General features: G+C 40.4%; 1 protein-coding gene across 4 annotated transcripts in view; it reads left to right on the forward strand.

Moving 5' to 3' along the window:
• Nucleotides 1-17944, forward strand: part of LOC132129795 (neural cell adhesion molecule L1-like) — a 63295-nt gene extending 45351 nt beyond the window's left edge. For 2 of the 4 annotated variants that reach the window (XM_059541563.1, XM_059541562.1), the window contains 24 exons: nucleotides 1032-1154; nucleotides 1253-1423; nucleotides 2008-2122; nucleotides 2214-2398; nucleotides 2545-2676; nucleotides 3170-3313; nucleotides 3582-3693; nucleotides 3924-4084; nucleotides 4472-4631; nucleotides 4742-4866; nucleotides 5101-5202; nucleotides 5654-5848; nucleotides 6046-6116; nucleotides 6696-6921; nucleotides 7052-7167; nucleotides 7260-7485; nucleotides 7572-7694; nucleotides 8048-8218; nucleotides 11532-11645; nucleotides 11830-11979; nucleotides 14258-14389; nucleotides 14487-14559; nucleotides 14660-14671; nucleotides 14813-17944. In XM_059541563.1, coding sequence (XP_059397546.1) covers nucleotides 1032-1154; nucleotides 1253-1423; nucleotides 2008-2122; nucleotides 2214-2398; nucleotides 2545-2676; nucleotides 3170-3313; nucleotides 3582-3693; nucleotides 3924-4084; nucleotides 4472-4631; nucleotides 4742-4866; nucleotides 5101-5202; nucleotides 5654-5848; nucleotides 6046-6116; nucleotides 6696-6921; nucleotides 7052-7167; nucleotides 7260-7485; nucleotides 7572-7694; nucleotides 8048-8218; nucleotides 11532-11645; nucleotides 11830-11979; nucleotides 14258-14389; nucleotides 14487-14559; nucleotides 14660-14671; nucleotides 14813-15068 — 3395 coding nt within the window. In that variant the 3' untranslated portion in view covers nucleotides 15069-17944. Of the gene's footprint in view, nucleotides 1-1031; nucleotides 1155-1252; nucleotides 1424-2007; nucleotides 2123-2213; nucleotides 2399-2544; nucleotides 2677-3169; nucleotides 3314-3581; nucleotides 3694-3923; nucleotides 4085-4471; nucleotides 4632-4741; nucleotides 4867-5100; nucleotides 5203-5653; nucleotides 5849-6045; nucleotides 6117-6695; nucleotides 6922-7051; nucleotides 7168-7259; nucleotides 7486-7571; nucleotides 7695-8047; nucleotides 8219-11531; nucleotides 11646-11829; nucleotides 12404-14257; nucleotides 14390-14486; nucleotides 14560-14659; nucleotides 14672-14812 lie in introns of those variants that run through there. The other 2 variants (XM_059541564.1, XM_059541565.1) reach the window with 2 other exon arrangements.
• Nucleotides 17945-17961: the final 17 nt, after the last annotated feature.

The following is a 17961-nucleotide window of genomic DNA, read 5'->3' on the forward strand; positions in this document are numbered from 1 at the left end:
TTTTATTATATATATAATATGGCTATAGTATTTATTTATTTTGTAAATCAATTTTTGTTCCATCCATTCAACCATCCATCTATCCATCATTTCTTTTGTTCTATTCATCCATGCATCATCCATCCATCCATCTATTCATAATTTATTTTGCTCTATTCATTCATCCATCAATCCATCATTTATTTTGTTCTATTCATCCATCCATCCATCCATCAATCTATCCATCATTTCTTTTGTTCTATTCATCCATCCATCAATCTATCCATTATTTCTTTTGTTCTATTCATTGATCTATCCATCTATCTATCTATCATTTCGATGTTCTATTCATCCATCCATCCATAATTTCTTTTGTTCCATCCATCCAGCTATCTAACCATCCATCCATTTATTTTTTTTCTGTCAGTCCATCCATTCATCATTTATTTTATTATTTTGTATAAGTTTTATTGTTAGTTATTTTAGTACATAAAGTTAATAAAGTTAATGAAAATGAGAAGTAAATGAAAATGAGAAATGATGGCACTAGCTGTAATTAAAAAAAAGTTTACTTTATATTTTATTTTATTTTATTTCAGTTTAAGTTTATTATATTTCAAGTCAAAAGTTTGTATGTTTTAGATTTGGTATTTATAATCATGTGATGCAGTTCTTTTGAACTGTCTATTCATAAAATAATCCTGAGAAAAAAAAAACTGTATAAGGTTTTCCACAAAAATATTAAGCAGCACCAGTTTTCATTCAACATTGACAATAACATTGAGCACCAAATCAGCATATTAGAATGATTTCTGAAGGGTCATGTGACACTGAAGCCTGGAGTAATGGCTGCTGAAAATTCATCACAGGAACAAATTACAGTTTAAAATATATTACAATAGCCAACCGTTATTTTAATTGTAATAATATTTAACCGTATTATGACTATACTTTATTTTTGATGCAGCCATTGTAAGCATTAAATAATCTTATAAAGATCCCAAACTTTTAAACGGTACTGTAATTTAAATTTATTCTCTGTTCTCTTTCAGACACTCCCACTCTACAGAAGGAGAAGAAGGTGTCGAAGAAGGTGGATGAAGGAGAGAGTGTGGTCCTTCCCTGTAATCCTCCTAACAGCACTGTGGCTCCGGTGATCCACTGGATGGACAAGAGTTAGTCTCTTTATATCCTGGTTTATCCCTGTTAAACATGAGTCATATCTCAGCAATATCTACATATATGCATCTGTGTCTACATCTTTTTCTTTTAGAGCTGCGGCACATTCAGCAAAACGATCGTGTGATTCAGGGTCGTGATGGAAACTTGTACTTCTCTCATGTGACTGAAGCAGACAGTCGAGACGACTACACCTGCAACACGCAGTTCCCCAGCGCGCGCATCATCGTCCTCAAAGAGCCCATCAAACTCACTGTTGTCCCCTGTAAGCATCAAGGCAGAAAATGCTGACTGTCCTTGACCAACCAAACCAGCTGTTTCTGAAAAACTTTTGGCCTGAACAGAAGAGAAAGAGCAAGACATTGATTTTTTTCTAAATACATATCAATCGATCAATCTGTCTGTCAGTCATCTCTTTTGTTCTGTCCATCCATCCATCCATCCATCCCTTTTGTTCTGTCTGTCCGTTCATCCATCATTTCTTTTGTTCCATCTATCTATCCATCCACTTTAGTTCTGTCTAGCCATCCATCCATTCATTTGTCAATCCATCATTTTGTTTGTGCTCTCCATCCATCCATGCATCCATCCATCTATCTATCTATCCATCCATCCATTTTTTATTTTGTTTGGTCCATCCATCCATCCATCCATCCAATGTTCTTTCACTTTTCATTATGTTTGCCTCCCTATTTGTCTGTCCAATGTCATAAAAAGCCTGAAAAATAGATATTAAGCTGTTTTGTCCAGTCTTAGTCATGTGTGAACACACACTTACTGCAGCTGTAATTGTTTATGATGCTTTCTCTTCATTTCCCTTAATGATTCTGTCTTTATCTGTATCTGTAGCTAACTCAGTAGTGCGTAACAGAAGGCCACAAATGATGCGACCCACCGGCTCCCACAGCTCCTATCTGGTGCTCAGTGGCCAAAACCTGGAGCTGGAGTGCATTGTTCAGGGCCTGTAAGTGAGACCAACTCTGACTGTGTGTCTTTGAGAGATACTTCCTTTAAAATCGTCCGGTGTGTTTACATCCTATTCTCTCACTTATTAGGCCCTCTCCCAAAGTCCAGTGGATCAGGAAGGATGGAGTCCTGTCAGAGTCCCGCACATCCAAAGATAGTTTTGATAGAGTTCTGCGCTTTAAGAACATCTCAGAGTCTGACAGTGGAGAGTACCAGTGTACTGCCACAAATTTGCAAGGCATAATCACTCACACCTACAGAGTCAGTGTGGAAGGTACTGTATGCTTCACACTGGCACATCATATCCTCTTCAGATTTAGAATTAGATGTGGGGTGTGAACTTGAGAAAATCAACGGGTTGCATATGACTGTTGGCTGAGACCTTTCATAATTAGTTGTTTGTGTTTTGTGTTGGTAAAGCTGCCCCATATTGGATTAAAAAACCTGAGAGCCAACTGTACGCCCCGGGAGATACGGTCAAACTGGAATGTAAGGCTGACGGTATTCCCAGCCCTGAGGTCACCTGGAGCATCAATGGAAATCTTCTTACTGGTAATTTATTCAGTCAAGACACATTCCATTTCTTAATGTGGGGTTTCTCACACTAGGTTTTGAGAAGGAACTGCAATGGGTATGTGAATTGAAGCAAAGTTAATTCATAAAACCACAAGGGATAGTTCACCAAAAATATTTTAGTCACCCTCATGTTGTTCCAAACTTGCATGAATTTCTTTCTCTGTTGAACACAAAATAAGATATTTACTGGTAGCCATTGACTTCAATAGTAGGGAAAAAATACTATGAAAGCCAGTGGCTACCAGCAACTTTTTGATTACTAGTATTCTTCCAAACATCATCTTCCCTGTTCAACAGAAGAAACTAATACATATGTGAAACAACATGTAGGTGAATAAATTGACAAAATGTTCGTTTTTGGGTGAACTGTACCTTAACTGTATATTTTGTTTGTATATGTAGAATAATCTTTGTTTGAGACATTGGTATATGGTCTTGTATTGACATATTGAGCTGTCTTTTTGCGTAGATATTGACCCAGACCCTAGACGCAGCTTGAAACATGGCGTTCTCACTCTGAAGAATGTGGAACTCAGTGACACTGCAGTCTATCAGTGCAAAGCAATCAATAAGCATGGATCTATCCTCATCAATGCCTACGTCTATGTTATAGGTAAGGGAATTTCCAAAGACAGCTCTAAAAAGCTATTTTTGCTGTGGTGCTTGCTAAGGCAAAATACAGGGACCAGAATATCATAGATGTATTTGTAAACTACCCTAGCAACCACATAGTGACATGCTAACAACCACTCAAAACACCTTAGCAACAGCATAGCTACCAACCACCTGAACTTAATTGCATAGCCAATCACAATTCTTTTTGGTTCTGAGAATTCTAAAGACTAAATACATTTTCTAATGTTTTCATTTTGTTTCTCTAGAACTGCCTCCCCAGATTCTGACAGAAGATGGTCTCATGTACTCTGTGGCAGAGGGACAGACGACTGAGCTGGCTTGTGAGACCTTTGGCTCTCCTCAGCCCAATGTCACATGGTGAGACAGACTCTATCCTGTGGGGTGTCCCCTCCTCATATGCCAGAACTGCTCTGGCCGGCTGTTCTGATTATTGGTGTATTGTGTGTGTTTGGGTTGGGGGGGGGTTAGCAGTTTTGTTGGGAGTCCATTGGGAATATGGGTTAATCATACTCAATAATCAACATTTCGGGGAAAACATGCCTGCTACCATTTGAACAGGCTAAAATGAATATTCTGTGCGTTCACAGGGAGGGTGAGACCTGGGATGCTCTTGTAGCCAACTCAAGGATGAGCCAGTTACCCGATGGCTCTCTACAGATCAGTAACGCCTCCCTCAATGACAGCGGCCAGTACACCTGCACTGTTAGCAACAGTAAAATCACCATCACTGCTGAGCTGGATGTACTCAGTGAGTTCCACACCATATTTAGAAAAGGCTCCATTTCAGAGTTTTTTTTTTTGTTCTAATATCCATATACAAGGAACAGAATCTATGCAAAATATTATTAAATACTAATATTAAGTGTACAGAGACTTTTATTACAACAAGGAAAATGGATAATATATATATATATATAATAGACAATTTATTTTCTTAAAGTCTCTTATCTTACATCATCTTGTGGATTTTTTATATATATATGTATGTATATATATATGTATGTATATATATGTATGTATATATATATATATATATATATATATATATATATATATGAAACACAAGACAAATATAAAGAAAAAAAATTCATTTAAAATTAAGATATTTTATACTAATAGAAAGTCTGTCTCTCAGATAAGACAGTCATTGTGAAACCTCCATTGGCTCTGCGAATCCAGCGGGGGATGCCTGCTACCCTCACCTGCGAGTACCAGGTGGACTCCAGGCAGGACACCCCTCAAGTCCAGTGGAGGAAGAACCGACAGAAGCTCACAGAATCCTCAGATTCTGACAAGTATGCTTTTATACCTTTATTTTTTCCTCAGAATGCTTCAAAAAGGCTTAGTTTAAGCAATACAACATGATCCATTAACTTCATTGACCATAAATACATACATGTCTTAGGTACATGATAGATGAATCCACCCTCATAATACCTGAGGTCAAAGAAGAGGATGGAGGGATTTACACCTGTGAAGTCATTACCACTCTGGATATGGCTGAAGCGAGTGGCTCCATCACTATCGTTGGTAGGTAACTTTATAATCTGCCTGTTCTCTAATATGGCCATTTCTAAACCATTTTATGTGTCTGGATCTGTATGTCTATATGTGTATTGCATGTTGTATGATAATGTGACCTACAGAAAGGGCAGAAGGACACATTTTGCTGTAGGCATGTTCAAGAAATAACCTTTAAAACCATAGATGGCTTGTTTTTACTAGCATCTTACCCTTACCTCTTTGTCAACCCTCATTCACCAGACCGACCAGACTCTCCGACCCAAATACAGATGACAGAACCTAAAGATCGCAGTGTGACTCTCAGCTGGACACCTGGAGATGATCACAATAGCCCTGTGCTAGGTACCGTAAACGTTTCCCTGTTTAGGCAACAGTTTAAGTGTATGCAGTCAGTATGAGATGCATATTAATTTTTTTGTAATGCTTATTGATTTTTTGTCCCCCTTTAAATTGGACACTTACGCCACATTTAATATGTATAAATGTCATTGCGTTCACAAACAAATTATCAAACCAATATCATACCAGATTTTCTCAAAACTAACACGTTTCCTAGCACTTTTTTTTTCAGCCAAATACAGTATATATATACACACACACACACACACACATACACTCACCAGCCACTTTATTAGGTACACCTGTTCAATTGCTCGGTAACACAAATTGCTAATCAACCAATCACATGGCAGCAACTGAAGTGTCTAAATACTTTTTGGGGGGCCAGTCTTTTCTAAAAATCAGTGACATTTCCTCCTATTCTATTTGTATATGTGTGTGTTTATGTATCTAGAGTATCTGATTGAGTTTGAGACTGAATATGAAAGAAAAGAATGGGAGGAGCTAAGCCGCGTGTCAGGCAACAATCAGCGAACTACCCTTTCCCTGAAGCCCTTCTTTTCCTACCGTTTCCGAGTCATCGCTATCAATGACATCGGCAAGAGTGACCCGAGCATGTACACGGATGTTTTTTTCACACCAGCTGCTTGTAAGTTACACTGCTCGTGTGCACATATGCATGTTTACATAGACTTAAAACAGAAAAGACTGGTTTGTCCCTTGATTCATTGCAATACACTTTGGAATTGTGCTTGTATCTTCTCTCAGCATGTGGCTGATTTAAAGTGACAGTTTTATTACCATGTTAGAACAACTTGGCACTAAATTATGATTTGTCCTCTACAGCTCCAGACAGTAACCCTGAAGGAGTGCGCAGTGATTCCACCAACCCCGGCAACCTTGTCATCACATGGAAGGTGAGTTGCACAATTCAGCATTTTAAAGAGACCAGAAATGATTCTGTCATCATGTATTCATCCTGATGTTGTTCCAAACCTGTATGAATTTTCCCCCCATGGAACAAAAGATATTGTAAACAGGAAAAAAAAAATGTGAACAGGAGATAGGACTGTTAAGCTCCAAAATAGATGACAAATTTCCAAAAGGAGCCATCATATTCAATTATATTGTAAGCTGTGTTGGAAAGTATCTAACTAAAAAAGTATTGACGCTACTAACTTAACAACAACTCGTGCTTACAGTTGTTGTATGTAGCATTGTCAGATCTGATTCATTCTAGTGTATGTAGTGTAAAAAAAAAGTCTGATTGATTCTAGCGAATCTGTTCAAATGTAATTTCACGGTCATCTCACTCATATGCAGTGATGGAAGGTCTGATTCATTTTAGTGAAACGGTTCATTTGAACAGTTAGGGTAAAGAAACTGACTAAAAATTGAGTCCCCCTACTATGCAAGTCCCAATTGTCAATGTTTGAAATTCTCATTGTTCACAGAAAAATACAGTTTGGCCTAAAACTGAATCTGTATTCTTGCAGGAAATGGACAGACATAGTTTCAACGGCCCAGGTTTTCGCTATAAAGTGATGTGGAGGAAAGTTTTGGGCAGCGGTCCATCCTGGCACACCGAATTCATGACCTCTCCACCCTTCACCGTCACAGATGTGGGCAACTTCTCTGCCTTTGACATTAAAGTGCAAGCTGTTAATGAGATGGGAGAAGGTCCGGAGCCCAAATCCACTATTGGATACTCTGGAGAGGACTGTGAGTTGGTCTTGTTTGATATTTTTACTGCTCTGTGAATCCTCCTGTAAGGTTATGCATCTCAATTCACCCCAATTAAACAATGAATTTAGCTTAATGTTAATCCTAATGTGCTCTTTCTTCCTGTCAGACCCAACTGAGGCCCCTATGAATGTGGCAGTGGAATTGATCAACAGCACTGCAATTGTAGTGACGTGGGCGCCCATAAACAGAGAAACTGTGAGAGGTCGTCTGCAGGGTTACAAGGTAATATACTGTACTGTGTTAAGCTCAGCCAAAAACTGAAAAATGTTAGATGTAAAATATCTTTGACAATTTATGTATTATGCACCCTATAGATTTATCTGATGCACTATGGCCCAGAAAGCAGACACCTCAATCGAGAGCGTGTTAGGGAGGGTAAGCCAAGGAACATCTCGTTTGTGATAACAGACAGTAATGAGGAGAGGAAGGTTCTGGGAGACCTGCAGCCATACTCCCATTACACACTGTCTGTGAGTGTCTTCAACAATAAAGGAGAAGGTCCCCAGTCTGACCCCCTCACTTTCCACACTCCAGAAGGAGGTAAAAATGAAAAACTGAGAGACAAAAAGTAAAAATAGATGAAGAAAGTTGAGGGATTCAAATCCTGTCATCCATTTTTTTTTCAGTACCTGGTCCTCCATCATCTTTAGTGCTGGATAGCCCATCAGAGACAGAAATTACACTGCATTGGACTCCACCCACCCAGCCGAACGGTGTCTTGAAAGGATACACATTAAAGTATCAACAAGGTGCGTTGAACAATTCTCATCAAGAGTATTAGAAGCAGTGAACATTAAGCATCAGAAAACCATTCCAAACACTATAGCAGGGTTCCTCAAATCTTGCCCTCCAGAGTTTAGCTCCAACCCTAGCAAGCTCATCAAGGTCTTCAGGATCCCTAGAAAATCACAGTTAAGGGATTATGATCAAGGTTTGAGCTAAACTCTGCAGTCTGGTGGCCATCCAGGACCAGATTTGAGGAACCCAGCACTATAGCAACTGCACAGCACGTGCTTGGTTTACATTTTAAAACAACTAGTTTTAAAAACCACTAAACAATGTTCAAAATAGTTTTTCTTTCCCCCCCCCCATTTCTCTGCAGTTGATAAAGAAGACAGTCCCATGCAAATGATCGAGATTAGTGACTACGTCGTGTCTCACTTCAGCTTAAAGCTGGATCCTCACAGCCGTTACCGCTTCTACCTGCGAGGCTTCACTGCTAAGGGAGAAGGACTGCCAATCATCAGGGAGGGAGCTACAACTCTGGATGGAGGTCCAACATTTTACTGATCTCTAAATTATAGCCACATGATATATGAGATGTTTCCACAGACACTTTGTCCTAACCAGACATAATGCGACACAATTCTAGCGAAGTAATTTATGTGTCCACACTGAAACTAAAAGGAAACTGTCAGGGTTCTGTCACTTCAGTGTAGTGTTATTCATGGTTTTGTGACAGAGCCCTGATACTCTCCTCATGTCATTGTTTTCATGTGAGCGAGCGGCTTCGAGACTGCTCGAGCCGTGCGCTCTTGTCTGCGTGTCCTGTTTCTTGTTGGAGCGTGGTGTTCGGATCCCGGCACTCATGTTTTGCTGAGTTTCGGTTTCGTGTAGGGGACCGGACACTCGCGCTCCACGTTCTGTTTTATTGTGGTAACGTGCTGTCTTGTGTAAACACACGGTTTATGAGCTTGCTCATTAGCTGCGTGTTTGTCTAATTCAAGCAAATGGCTTGCAATTGGTTTGCTGGCATTGTGCTTGTGTTTTTGTTTTGTGTGAGCACATGGCTTTTGTCTTAGTTCCTATGTGCCTTGTGCTCTCGTCAATTGTCTTGACCCCTCCCATCTTGTTACCTGGTTATTGATGTAATTTTCCCCACATGTGTTCCCTCGTTACCCTCATCATTAGCTCCCTATTTATTGTCCTTGTGTTTGCAGTCTGGTTGCTAGTTCGTCGTCAAATATTTGTCTGTGCACATAGTGTCTTTCCTTGCCTTGCCAGTCAAGTTTTGTCTGTTTTCCCCTACGGGGTAGTTTTTGTTTGTTTATTTTATTATTACTACTATTAAAGAGCCCTTCTCTCTGCATCGAGTCCTCGCCTCATCCCTCTACCCAAACCCTGACAGTACGAACTAGCCAGTATGAGGACTCAGCGGAAGAAGGGTTTGCACCGTCCACCAGCCTCCACTCTCTCCAGCCCCCACTACCAGCGCATGCTCCAGTTTAAGACCTTGATCTCTCTCCATCAACAAGGGACTGGTGTGAGGGATTTTGCCCTGGAGTTCAGTTGTACTGCAAAAGGGATTGGAGTTTAATGATGCGGCCCTCAAGGACCTCTTTAATTACGCCCTTGATGAGCCTCTCAGCTGGTGGAGAATGAGGGGGCTGGACCACCTGTCGTTTGGTGAATTTGTGGAGTTCGTGGCACGTTCCCCAGCTAAGGAGGCTGCAGTGCTGCCTGTGGTGCCCGTCAAAGCTGCAGTTCCCCCTATGGTGGATGAAGGAGCTGCAGTACCCCCAGAGGTGACTTGTGACATTGCAGAACCCCTAGAGGTGGCCGAAAAGACTGCAGCACCTCACTCTCGTAGACGGAGGAGGGGAAAGAAGAGTAATGGCTCTGCCCCGCCAATGCCAGAGGAGCCTGATGAGGCTGCAGCGCCCCCAGAGGTGCCTGATGAGGCTGCAGCGCCCCCAGAGGTGCCTGATGAGGCTGCAGCGCCCCCAGTAGTGGCCGACGACATTGCACTGCCCCAGTCTCGGAGACGGAGGAGGAGGAGAAAGGCTTCCTCCATCCCACATGGCCCGGAGGCCATTCAGGAGCCCACTGCTGGCCTGGAGGCCATTCCAGTCATGCCCAAGCTCCTTGCCCTGCCGGCGCCGCCCAAGCTCCTTGCCCTGCCGGCGCCGCCCAAGCTCCTTGCCCTACCGGCGCCGCCCAAGCTCCTTGCCCTGCCGACGCCGCCCAAGCTTCCTGCCCTGATGCCGGCTCTATCTAACTTCCCTGCCCTGATGCCGGCTCTGCCCTTGATGAGTGCCTTGCCGGCTCTATCTAAGCTCCCTGCCCTGATGCCGGCTCTGCCCTTGATGAGTGCCTTGCCGGTTTTGCCCTTCCTATCTGCCGGGGTTCCTGTTAGGCTGGATCCTTGCTGGTACATCCCTCTGGCTCCGCCCTGGGTTTCTGCCGGGTTCCGGTTAGGCCGGAGCCTCTCTGGTCTGTCCCTCCTGCACCGCCCTGGTGGTCTACCGGGGTTCCTGTTAGGCCGGAGCCTCGCTGGTCTGTTCCTCCGGCACCGCCCTGGTTGTCTGTCGGGGTTTCTGTTAAGCCGGAGTCCTCTTGGTCTCTCCCACTGGTTCTGCCCTGCTGGTCTGCCCGGGTTCCTGTTAGGCCAGATCCTCGCTGGCTCGTTCCTCCGGCTCCGCCCTGGTGGTCTGCCTGGGTTCCTGTTAGTCCAGATCCTCGCTGGCTCATCTCTCCGGCTCCACCCTGGCCCACTGCTGGGACTCCTGGACTGCCTGAGCCTCCTTGGCTCAACTCTCCCGCCCCTCCCTGGTCCCTTTTAATAACTGTTTGGGTTTTTAGTTGACTGGGCTCCCTTCCCTCCCTCCCTCCCTCCCCTATTTTGTCTGTTTTTTGATTTCCATGTCTTGTGTTCTGTTTTGTACCGTGCTTGTGTTGCCATGCCTGTGCTGTCATGTTCCTGTTTTGTCTTTGGGTGTTCCTCGTTAGGGACGCCAGGTGGTGTCCCTTTTGAGGGGGGCTAGTGTCAGGGTTCTGTCACTTCAGTCTAGTGTTATTCATGGTTTTGTGACAGAGCCCTGATACTCTCCTCATGTCATTGTTTTCATGTGAGCGCGCGGCTTCGAGACTGCTCGAGCCGTGCGCTCTTGTCTGCGTGTCCTGTTTCTTGTTGGAACGTGGTGTTCGGATCCCGGCACTCATGTTTTGCTGAGTTTCGGTTTCGTGTCGGGGACCGGACACTCGCGCTCCATGTTCTGTTTTATTGTGGTAACGTGCTGTCTTGCTCATTAGCTGTGTGTTTGTCTAATTCAAGCACATGGCTTGCGATTGGTTTGCTGGCCATGTGCTTGTGTTTTTGTTTTGTGTGAGCACATGGCTTTTGTCTTAGTTCCTATGTGCCTTGTGCTCTCGTCAATTGTCTTGACCCCTCCCATCTTGTTACCTGGTTATTGATGTAATTTTCCCCACATGTGTTCCCTCTTTCCCTCATCATTAGCTCCCTATTTATTGTCCTTGTGTTTGCAGTCTGGTTGCTAGTTCGTCATCAAATATTTGTCTGTGCACATCGTTTCTTGCCTTGCCTTGCCAGTCAAGTTTTGTCTGTTTTCCCCTACGGGGTAGTTTTTGTTTGTTTATTTTATTATTACTACTATTAAAGAGCCCTTCTCTCTGCATCATTGAATCCTCGCCTCATCCCTCTACCCAAACCCTGACAGTAACTTGACATAATCACAGCCCATTTGAATTTTATTTGGACAATTGAGTTTGTGTAATGAACAATCATCCAGATTTAAGGGTGACTAAGTCTCACTTTTGTGTGTGTGTGTGTGTGTGTGTGTGAACAGTTCCGCCCTCCAACATTAGTTTATCGACTGGAGAGACATCAGTCAACCTGACATGGATATCTAAAGAAAGACAGAGGAATGTGGGATTCTTTATTCATTACTTGAAAAAAGACGGTATGTGCCATATGGACAGGATGTGATTAAGAATGATTGAACTCGTTTGTTGAATAGCAAAATAGGAAGTATCAGCTTTATTAAGTCTTACATGTATGGTAGTTAGTGCCTCTACTTTTTCAGTAACTGAGAGAGAATAAAAAAAAAAGTTTTTTTTTTATTTGTATTGTGTGTATCTGTCCAGGCAAAGGCACATGGAAGCGCTCTGAGAGAGTGAACAGCTCTCAGTCTTTTTACAGGCTGCAGGGGCTCCAGTCCGGGTCCGAGTACCGCCTGAAGATCGACTTCCAAAACAAAACTTTATGGGAGTATGAGATCCAGACAGCAGGAGCAAGTAATCGCAAACTGCTCTCTTAATGCTTTTTATAATAAATTGCACTGATGTTCTATTTACATAACAGAAGAAATTTAAAAGAAGACATCTGTGTAATATTTTCCATTCTGCGATGTTCATAGTATCTTCCAAATGTCTCTTTTTTTTCATTGTAAGAATGAAGGTCGTATACACTACCATTCAAAAGTTTGGTGTCAGTATATTTTTTGTTTCTGGAATAAGTCTTATATCTTACAGACCCCAAAGGTTGAAAGGTAGTGTAGGTTTGTAACAGCATTAACCCATTTAAGCCCACCGGCAACTATAGTTTCCACAGTTTATAGTTGTCATTTTCCTTTTGTAAGTATTTTTCTAGATGTTATCCATGTTTTATTTCTCAATGACATGCAAGCAAACAACCAAATAAAAGGTATTCACTTCCTTCCTGTCACATGAGGCTGTTAAGTCCCTACCCCTACATCCAGGAAGCATGCCGAAAGCAAACCCTCCCATATAAAGTTACTAATAAGTATTTTTTTGTTGACACATATATATCTACATAATCAGATAGGTCTCTAGAATCATCCAAACAAAACAAATCTTCCAGGAGATCTATAGTTTTTTTGTATACTTTGTCAAATGTCCAAACAAATAACTTGTAAGTACAAGTTCATGGGGAAATGGGCTAAACTGTGTTAACAGGTTAATAAATCAAGGTAATTGGTCTTGTTTAATGCTTTTTCCCTTCATAATATCCCACCTAAAACATAACTTAACACTTTAACTGACATCTCTACTGTACAGTAGAGCTTAATTTGATAGGGAATAAATCTGTCAAGAGGAGGAGATGAGAGAGCAATCTTTCCACAGCTCTACTGCCCCTCTTCCTTGTCTGCTTTTGCCATGGAGGGTGGGTTTCCAGTTTTCAAGTGACAGCAGCAGTTTACTAACTCCCATCAGCCACACAAAATGAAGAACGGAAAGATAAAGAGCTAACACATGGGATTAAAAGATGTAGATAATCTTTTTCTCCCTTTTATGACATTGTCTTGTAAGGGGCAAAATATTGAGGCCCCTTTATCCAGTTTGGATGCGTTTCATTCTAATTGGTCAAGGACCCCAATTCTACCATTGTATTGCTGAAATTCAGACAAGTAATGAATTTACATTTACATTATTATATGAAATCACCTACTACAGTCAGATATTTAATACCAATGGGCCTAAAAAATTATTTATTTATTTTCATTTAACTAACATCTAAGAATAAAAATACCTGCATGTTCAATAAGTAAATAAATAAACAAACAATTATGGGTATGGCCCATCATATAAAAATTATTTAAATAAACATATATTTAAAAAAATATATCATTAATTTCATGAATACCATGGACTTTTGTCAAGGTTAATTTATTTGACCTAATCAATATGTGCCTATTCATAATATATGTGATATTTTACATATTTACATCACAAAGTATAGTATGAAAATATGTTTTATGTGAATTTATAAAACTGTGTAACTTCACTGCAGTACTCCTTGTAGGCTACTTATACGGAAACTGCTTACATAAGGGAAAGTTCACTCAAAAATAGAAATTTTGCTGCTATTGTGTCATCTTCAACTTGCAAACTTATGAGTTTCTTTCTTCTATTGAACACAAAAGATATTTTTCAGATGTTGGTAACCAAACAGTTAAATGCATAATTTTCTTTCATATACACCCTTTTTATTATAAAGATGTAATATTTTCTTAATTCTATTTATTTTTATTCATTTATTTTTAATTAACTTATTGATACACAATACCCTGTTGGGTCAACTTAATGGCTGCTCTATGTTTAACACAAACTGATTTATTGTGTTTTCATATTAAAGAGATTATAAGCTAGATGCAATTTTTTGGGGGCTTGCATCAAATGTTCTTCTACTTTTATGCATAATTAATTTGTTTATGAATAAAGATTGATCTGTTGAAAACAGTTATTTGGAGGTCGATGCCAAATGCTCTCCTCCTATTCAAATTTTATATTGAAGGGGTGAATACAACATATTTACCCACCGGCAACTATAGTTGCCACACATTCAAATACAATTTTCAAGAAAAATAAACTAAAACCTGGGAAAAATAAATACAAAACATGTTCACATAGGACACCATTAACATGACTATATGCATGAAACCATTCAGGCACAAATGGGTTAAGGAAAGAAAATGATGACAGCATTTCCATTTTTTCCCTCTTAAATAATAATAATACTAATAAAAATCAAACACAATTTTCCTCACTTCAGAAGTCATGGAGATAAGTCAAGGGTTTGTGACCGAGAGCTGGTTCATTGGACTCATCAGCGCCCTCGTGCTGTTGCTGCTGGTACTGCTCATTCTGTGTTTCATAAAACGAAGCAAAGGTGGAAAATATTCAGGTATAAGAAGCACTGTCACACGTCATTCTAATCTATTTAACCACCCTTAGTGTGATTAGTCCCTTGACATTACTAACAAATTGTATTCTTCCCACAGTCAAAGAAAAAGAAGAAGGCCAGATAGACTCTGAAGTTCGACCAATGAATAACGAGGCTTTTGGAGAGTACAGGTGTGGTGAAGTTTGTTAGGCAGATTATTGCATAAAATTAATTTCCCTATTTCTTATGCTCTTTATTTCTCTCCTAAATGCTCTTCCTAATGATTTGCAGATCGCTGGAGAGGTATTCTTTGCAGTGGCATTGTGTTCTTTTGCATGCATGGCTTTCTCAATACTTCCCCTTGCATGCACAGAGTGGCATTTTTTTATTTAAATTTATGGATTTATTTGTATTTTTCTTTTCCCCCTTTCTCTTCTTGCATAGTGACAATGAGGAGAAGCAGACAGCCAGTCAGCCGTCTCTGTGCGAGGATAGTAAGCTATGTACTGACGACACTCTAGATGACTACGCCAACAGCAACAGCGTGCAGACCGAGGTCATCATGGACGAGTCGCTGGCCAGTCAGAGCAGCGGACTCCGAGATGTTCCTGACCCCGGGACTCAGGAAAGTTCCCCTCTAAATCCTGCCACAGCCATCTCCCACCACGGCCTGCCCATCTCTGCCGCCTTCCTTGACTAGCCGGGGCGAGACCGAGCCCAAATGTGGATTCACACATGTGCCCACCTGTTGCAACTGCTCATGACTGACCAAGTATTCGAAATCCCACAATAATGAGACCTACACACACAACAGATGCCGAGAAAACCAACCAGAAGCACTGCTGGAACTTACTTCAGACACAATTGGACCAACACTTTTAATACAGTCAGAGGAAAACATTTGACTGACATATAACAAATAGACTGCCATGCTCGTTTATTTACAGATATTAGCTTTCATTTTACAATATAAAATAGGCTATAGCCGTTTACAGTTAAACTGACGTGACAAGAACCTCTCCAGAAGAGACTTCTTTGATTATTCAGTGACATAAAGTAGACACCGAGCTCCCAAGGGTGAACGGCAAATCAAATCAGAGTCGGATTCACCTGTTAGTCAGTAAGAAGCGATGCAGAAGGAGGGTGTGAGGGAGAAGAGAGAAGCTGAGAGCCTTAAAATCATGACTAAGTGCGTTGTGCAAGCATATAGACAGCATGAGCTGGTTATACTGGTTGCAAAATTTAATCAACTTATTGTCTTTTGTGCGTCTCTGCCATTTCTTTTTTTTTTTTTTTATTCTTTGAAGTCCTGCCTAAACCATTTTTATTATTCTTTTTTTAATGATATATTTATTGTTATAATTTTTGGGTTGTTTTTTTTTTACACAAGAATCAGTTTTGTGTCGTGTTTTAAAGGTGCTGTAAGTGACGTTAGCCATTGTGGATCTTCTCCGTTTTAGCCACTGAATTATATATGCACCCTTTAAAAAAAACACAAAAAAACAACCCTGGGTTAGCGTGGCCCAGATGATGCATCTCTTTCAAAATTCTGTGTGTTGTGACACAATTGTTTTTTGGCGAAAAATTTGGTAAATTTAGTTACATGTTATAGTAGATGTTTGAACAGTGTCCAGTTCTTTTCAGAAATGAGAATTCATCTATTTTCTGAATGCATCTTATTGATATTGTGAATGATGCATATATGCATACGTTTCATTTTGAACTTTTTATCAAACCGTCATAACTCATTCTTCCAGGGAAACGACAGCCTTTCTTACAATCTACTGCAATGTCACATTCAGATCTGCCACCATCTAATCAACAACAGATTGACAAAACTAAGTCTCCACCATAAATATTCCTCCTTTTTAATAATTCAGATATTTCCTGAGTTCCGTTCCATAAAATTTGCTTACAGTACCTTTAAGTCATCTGTACGTTGAGTTATTGTAATATCGTGATTCAACAGAAGATATATATCGGCATCCCCTCAGTTAAGATTACAGGTTTCTATAGTGTAAATACATGAGATGCAATGACTCTACGACATAAGATCAGTTATAGCAAGCTGTACATATAAGCATCTATCAATTTAGCCAAATACAGTATTATAATCTTTCATCTCCATGGGTTCCTGTGCTTGCCTTCAACAACATACTCATCACCATCTCTCATGTTAATCCTTTGTGTGCTTAATTCTTGTTTTCTGCATTGTATTAAACTGTACAGACTGATTTTCTCTTGCAGCCCTGTTGGTGTAAAGCCATAAGAACACACACGTAAGGTGCGTAGTTTTGAGGTCGTATTGAGTTAGATAGGGCTGTGAGAGAGTACATCACACACACACGGTTTAGTTTGGTTATGTAAAATGCAATCATGTATTGGCTTGTGTCTTATTACACAATGTATGCTTTGTTTGGGTGGGAATTGTTCCATACCAGTATACCAAATAGCATTTGTTCCCTCTTTTGCTTTTCATTTGATCTGATGTTTGATAATGAATATAGCAGAATATAGCACTGAGAGAATCTATGGACATTCTGGTATTTCTCAAGAGAGGGGCATGGGGGGAAATAAATCTCTTAATTTACAGATGAATGTAAATATAGTCCAAAAAGATTGTTAGTTATGACATTGAAAACTGTCTTGATGATTATGTTTTAGGTTTTTAAATTTTGAGTTTTGTAACTTTTTTTTTTTTTTAGCTTCAAGTAACTTGTTAGTTGTGATTTGAGTGTGGTAGACAAGTAGTGCATAGGTTTAAATAACTAAGAAAAACGCTATTTGATAAATAAATGTTTCAGGTTCTGAAAAAGAAAAAGAAAAAAAAGCTGATTGGATAAAAGTGATGGAAAAAAAGTTAAATGAAGCTACTAGCAAAACATGATTGCGCTTATAGTTTCCCAAGTGCTAAAGACTGGCAGTATTGTGCGTATCTGATTAGAATCTATTGTTGCAGAGGCAGCATGAAAGGAAGGACGCAGTCATCTTATTTGCACCACTACACACACACACACGCTTCCAGGGAGCAATAGAAACACGCTGACTCAGATCTGTGAGACAACTGTCTTGTGGCGGCTTTTGCAGTGATGCCCAGCCCTCTGGAATAGCTGTGGAGGCTGGACTGTCCGATCTGTGTTAGCCTCCCTCACAAAAGCTGTACAGACAAACTCAGGACAAAAGTCTCTAAGAGATCTATTTTCTTACAGGAGGGGGAAGTGATGCAAATTATATTCAACTCAATATTGGACTGAACTGCTGCTAGACGACTTGTGTATTTTGTCAGTGTCTTGACTGTGTATTGAGCTCGGAAATGAATCGACTCTTGGATATCCACTATACTGCCCTCTGCTACTGCAACTAAAACTGGATATGAGGGCACCGTTTAAAGCTTCACTAGTGAAAGAACGTTGCCGTTTCTGTTGTTAGTTGTCAAATGTACACATTCAAGCTCATAATGCATCTTAAACTGTATGCTTAAAGCATAAATAAGCTTGACATTATAGTCTCTTATTCCTCTTGTATGTTCTGTTTGTTACTGCATATGATGTGAAAATAAATGAAGGATGAGATGAATGAGGTTGTGGGACTGT

Source organism: Carassius carassius, chromosome 46 (genome assembly GCF_963082965.1).
Source record: "Carassius carassius chromosome 46, fCarCar2.1, whole genome shotgun sequence".
NCBI lineage: Eukaryota > Metazoa > Chordata > Actinopteri > Cypriniformes > Cyprinidae > Carassius > Carassius carassius.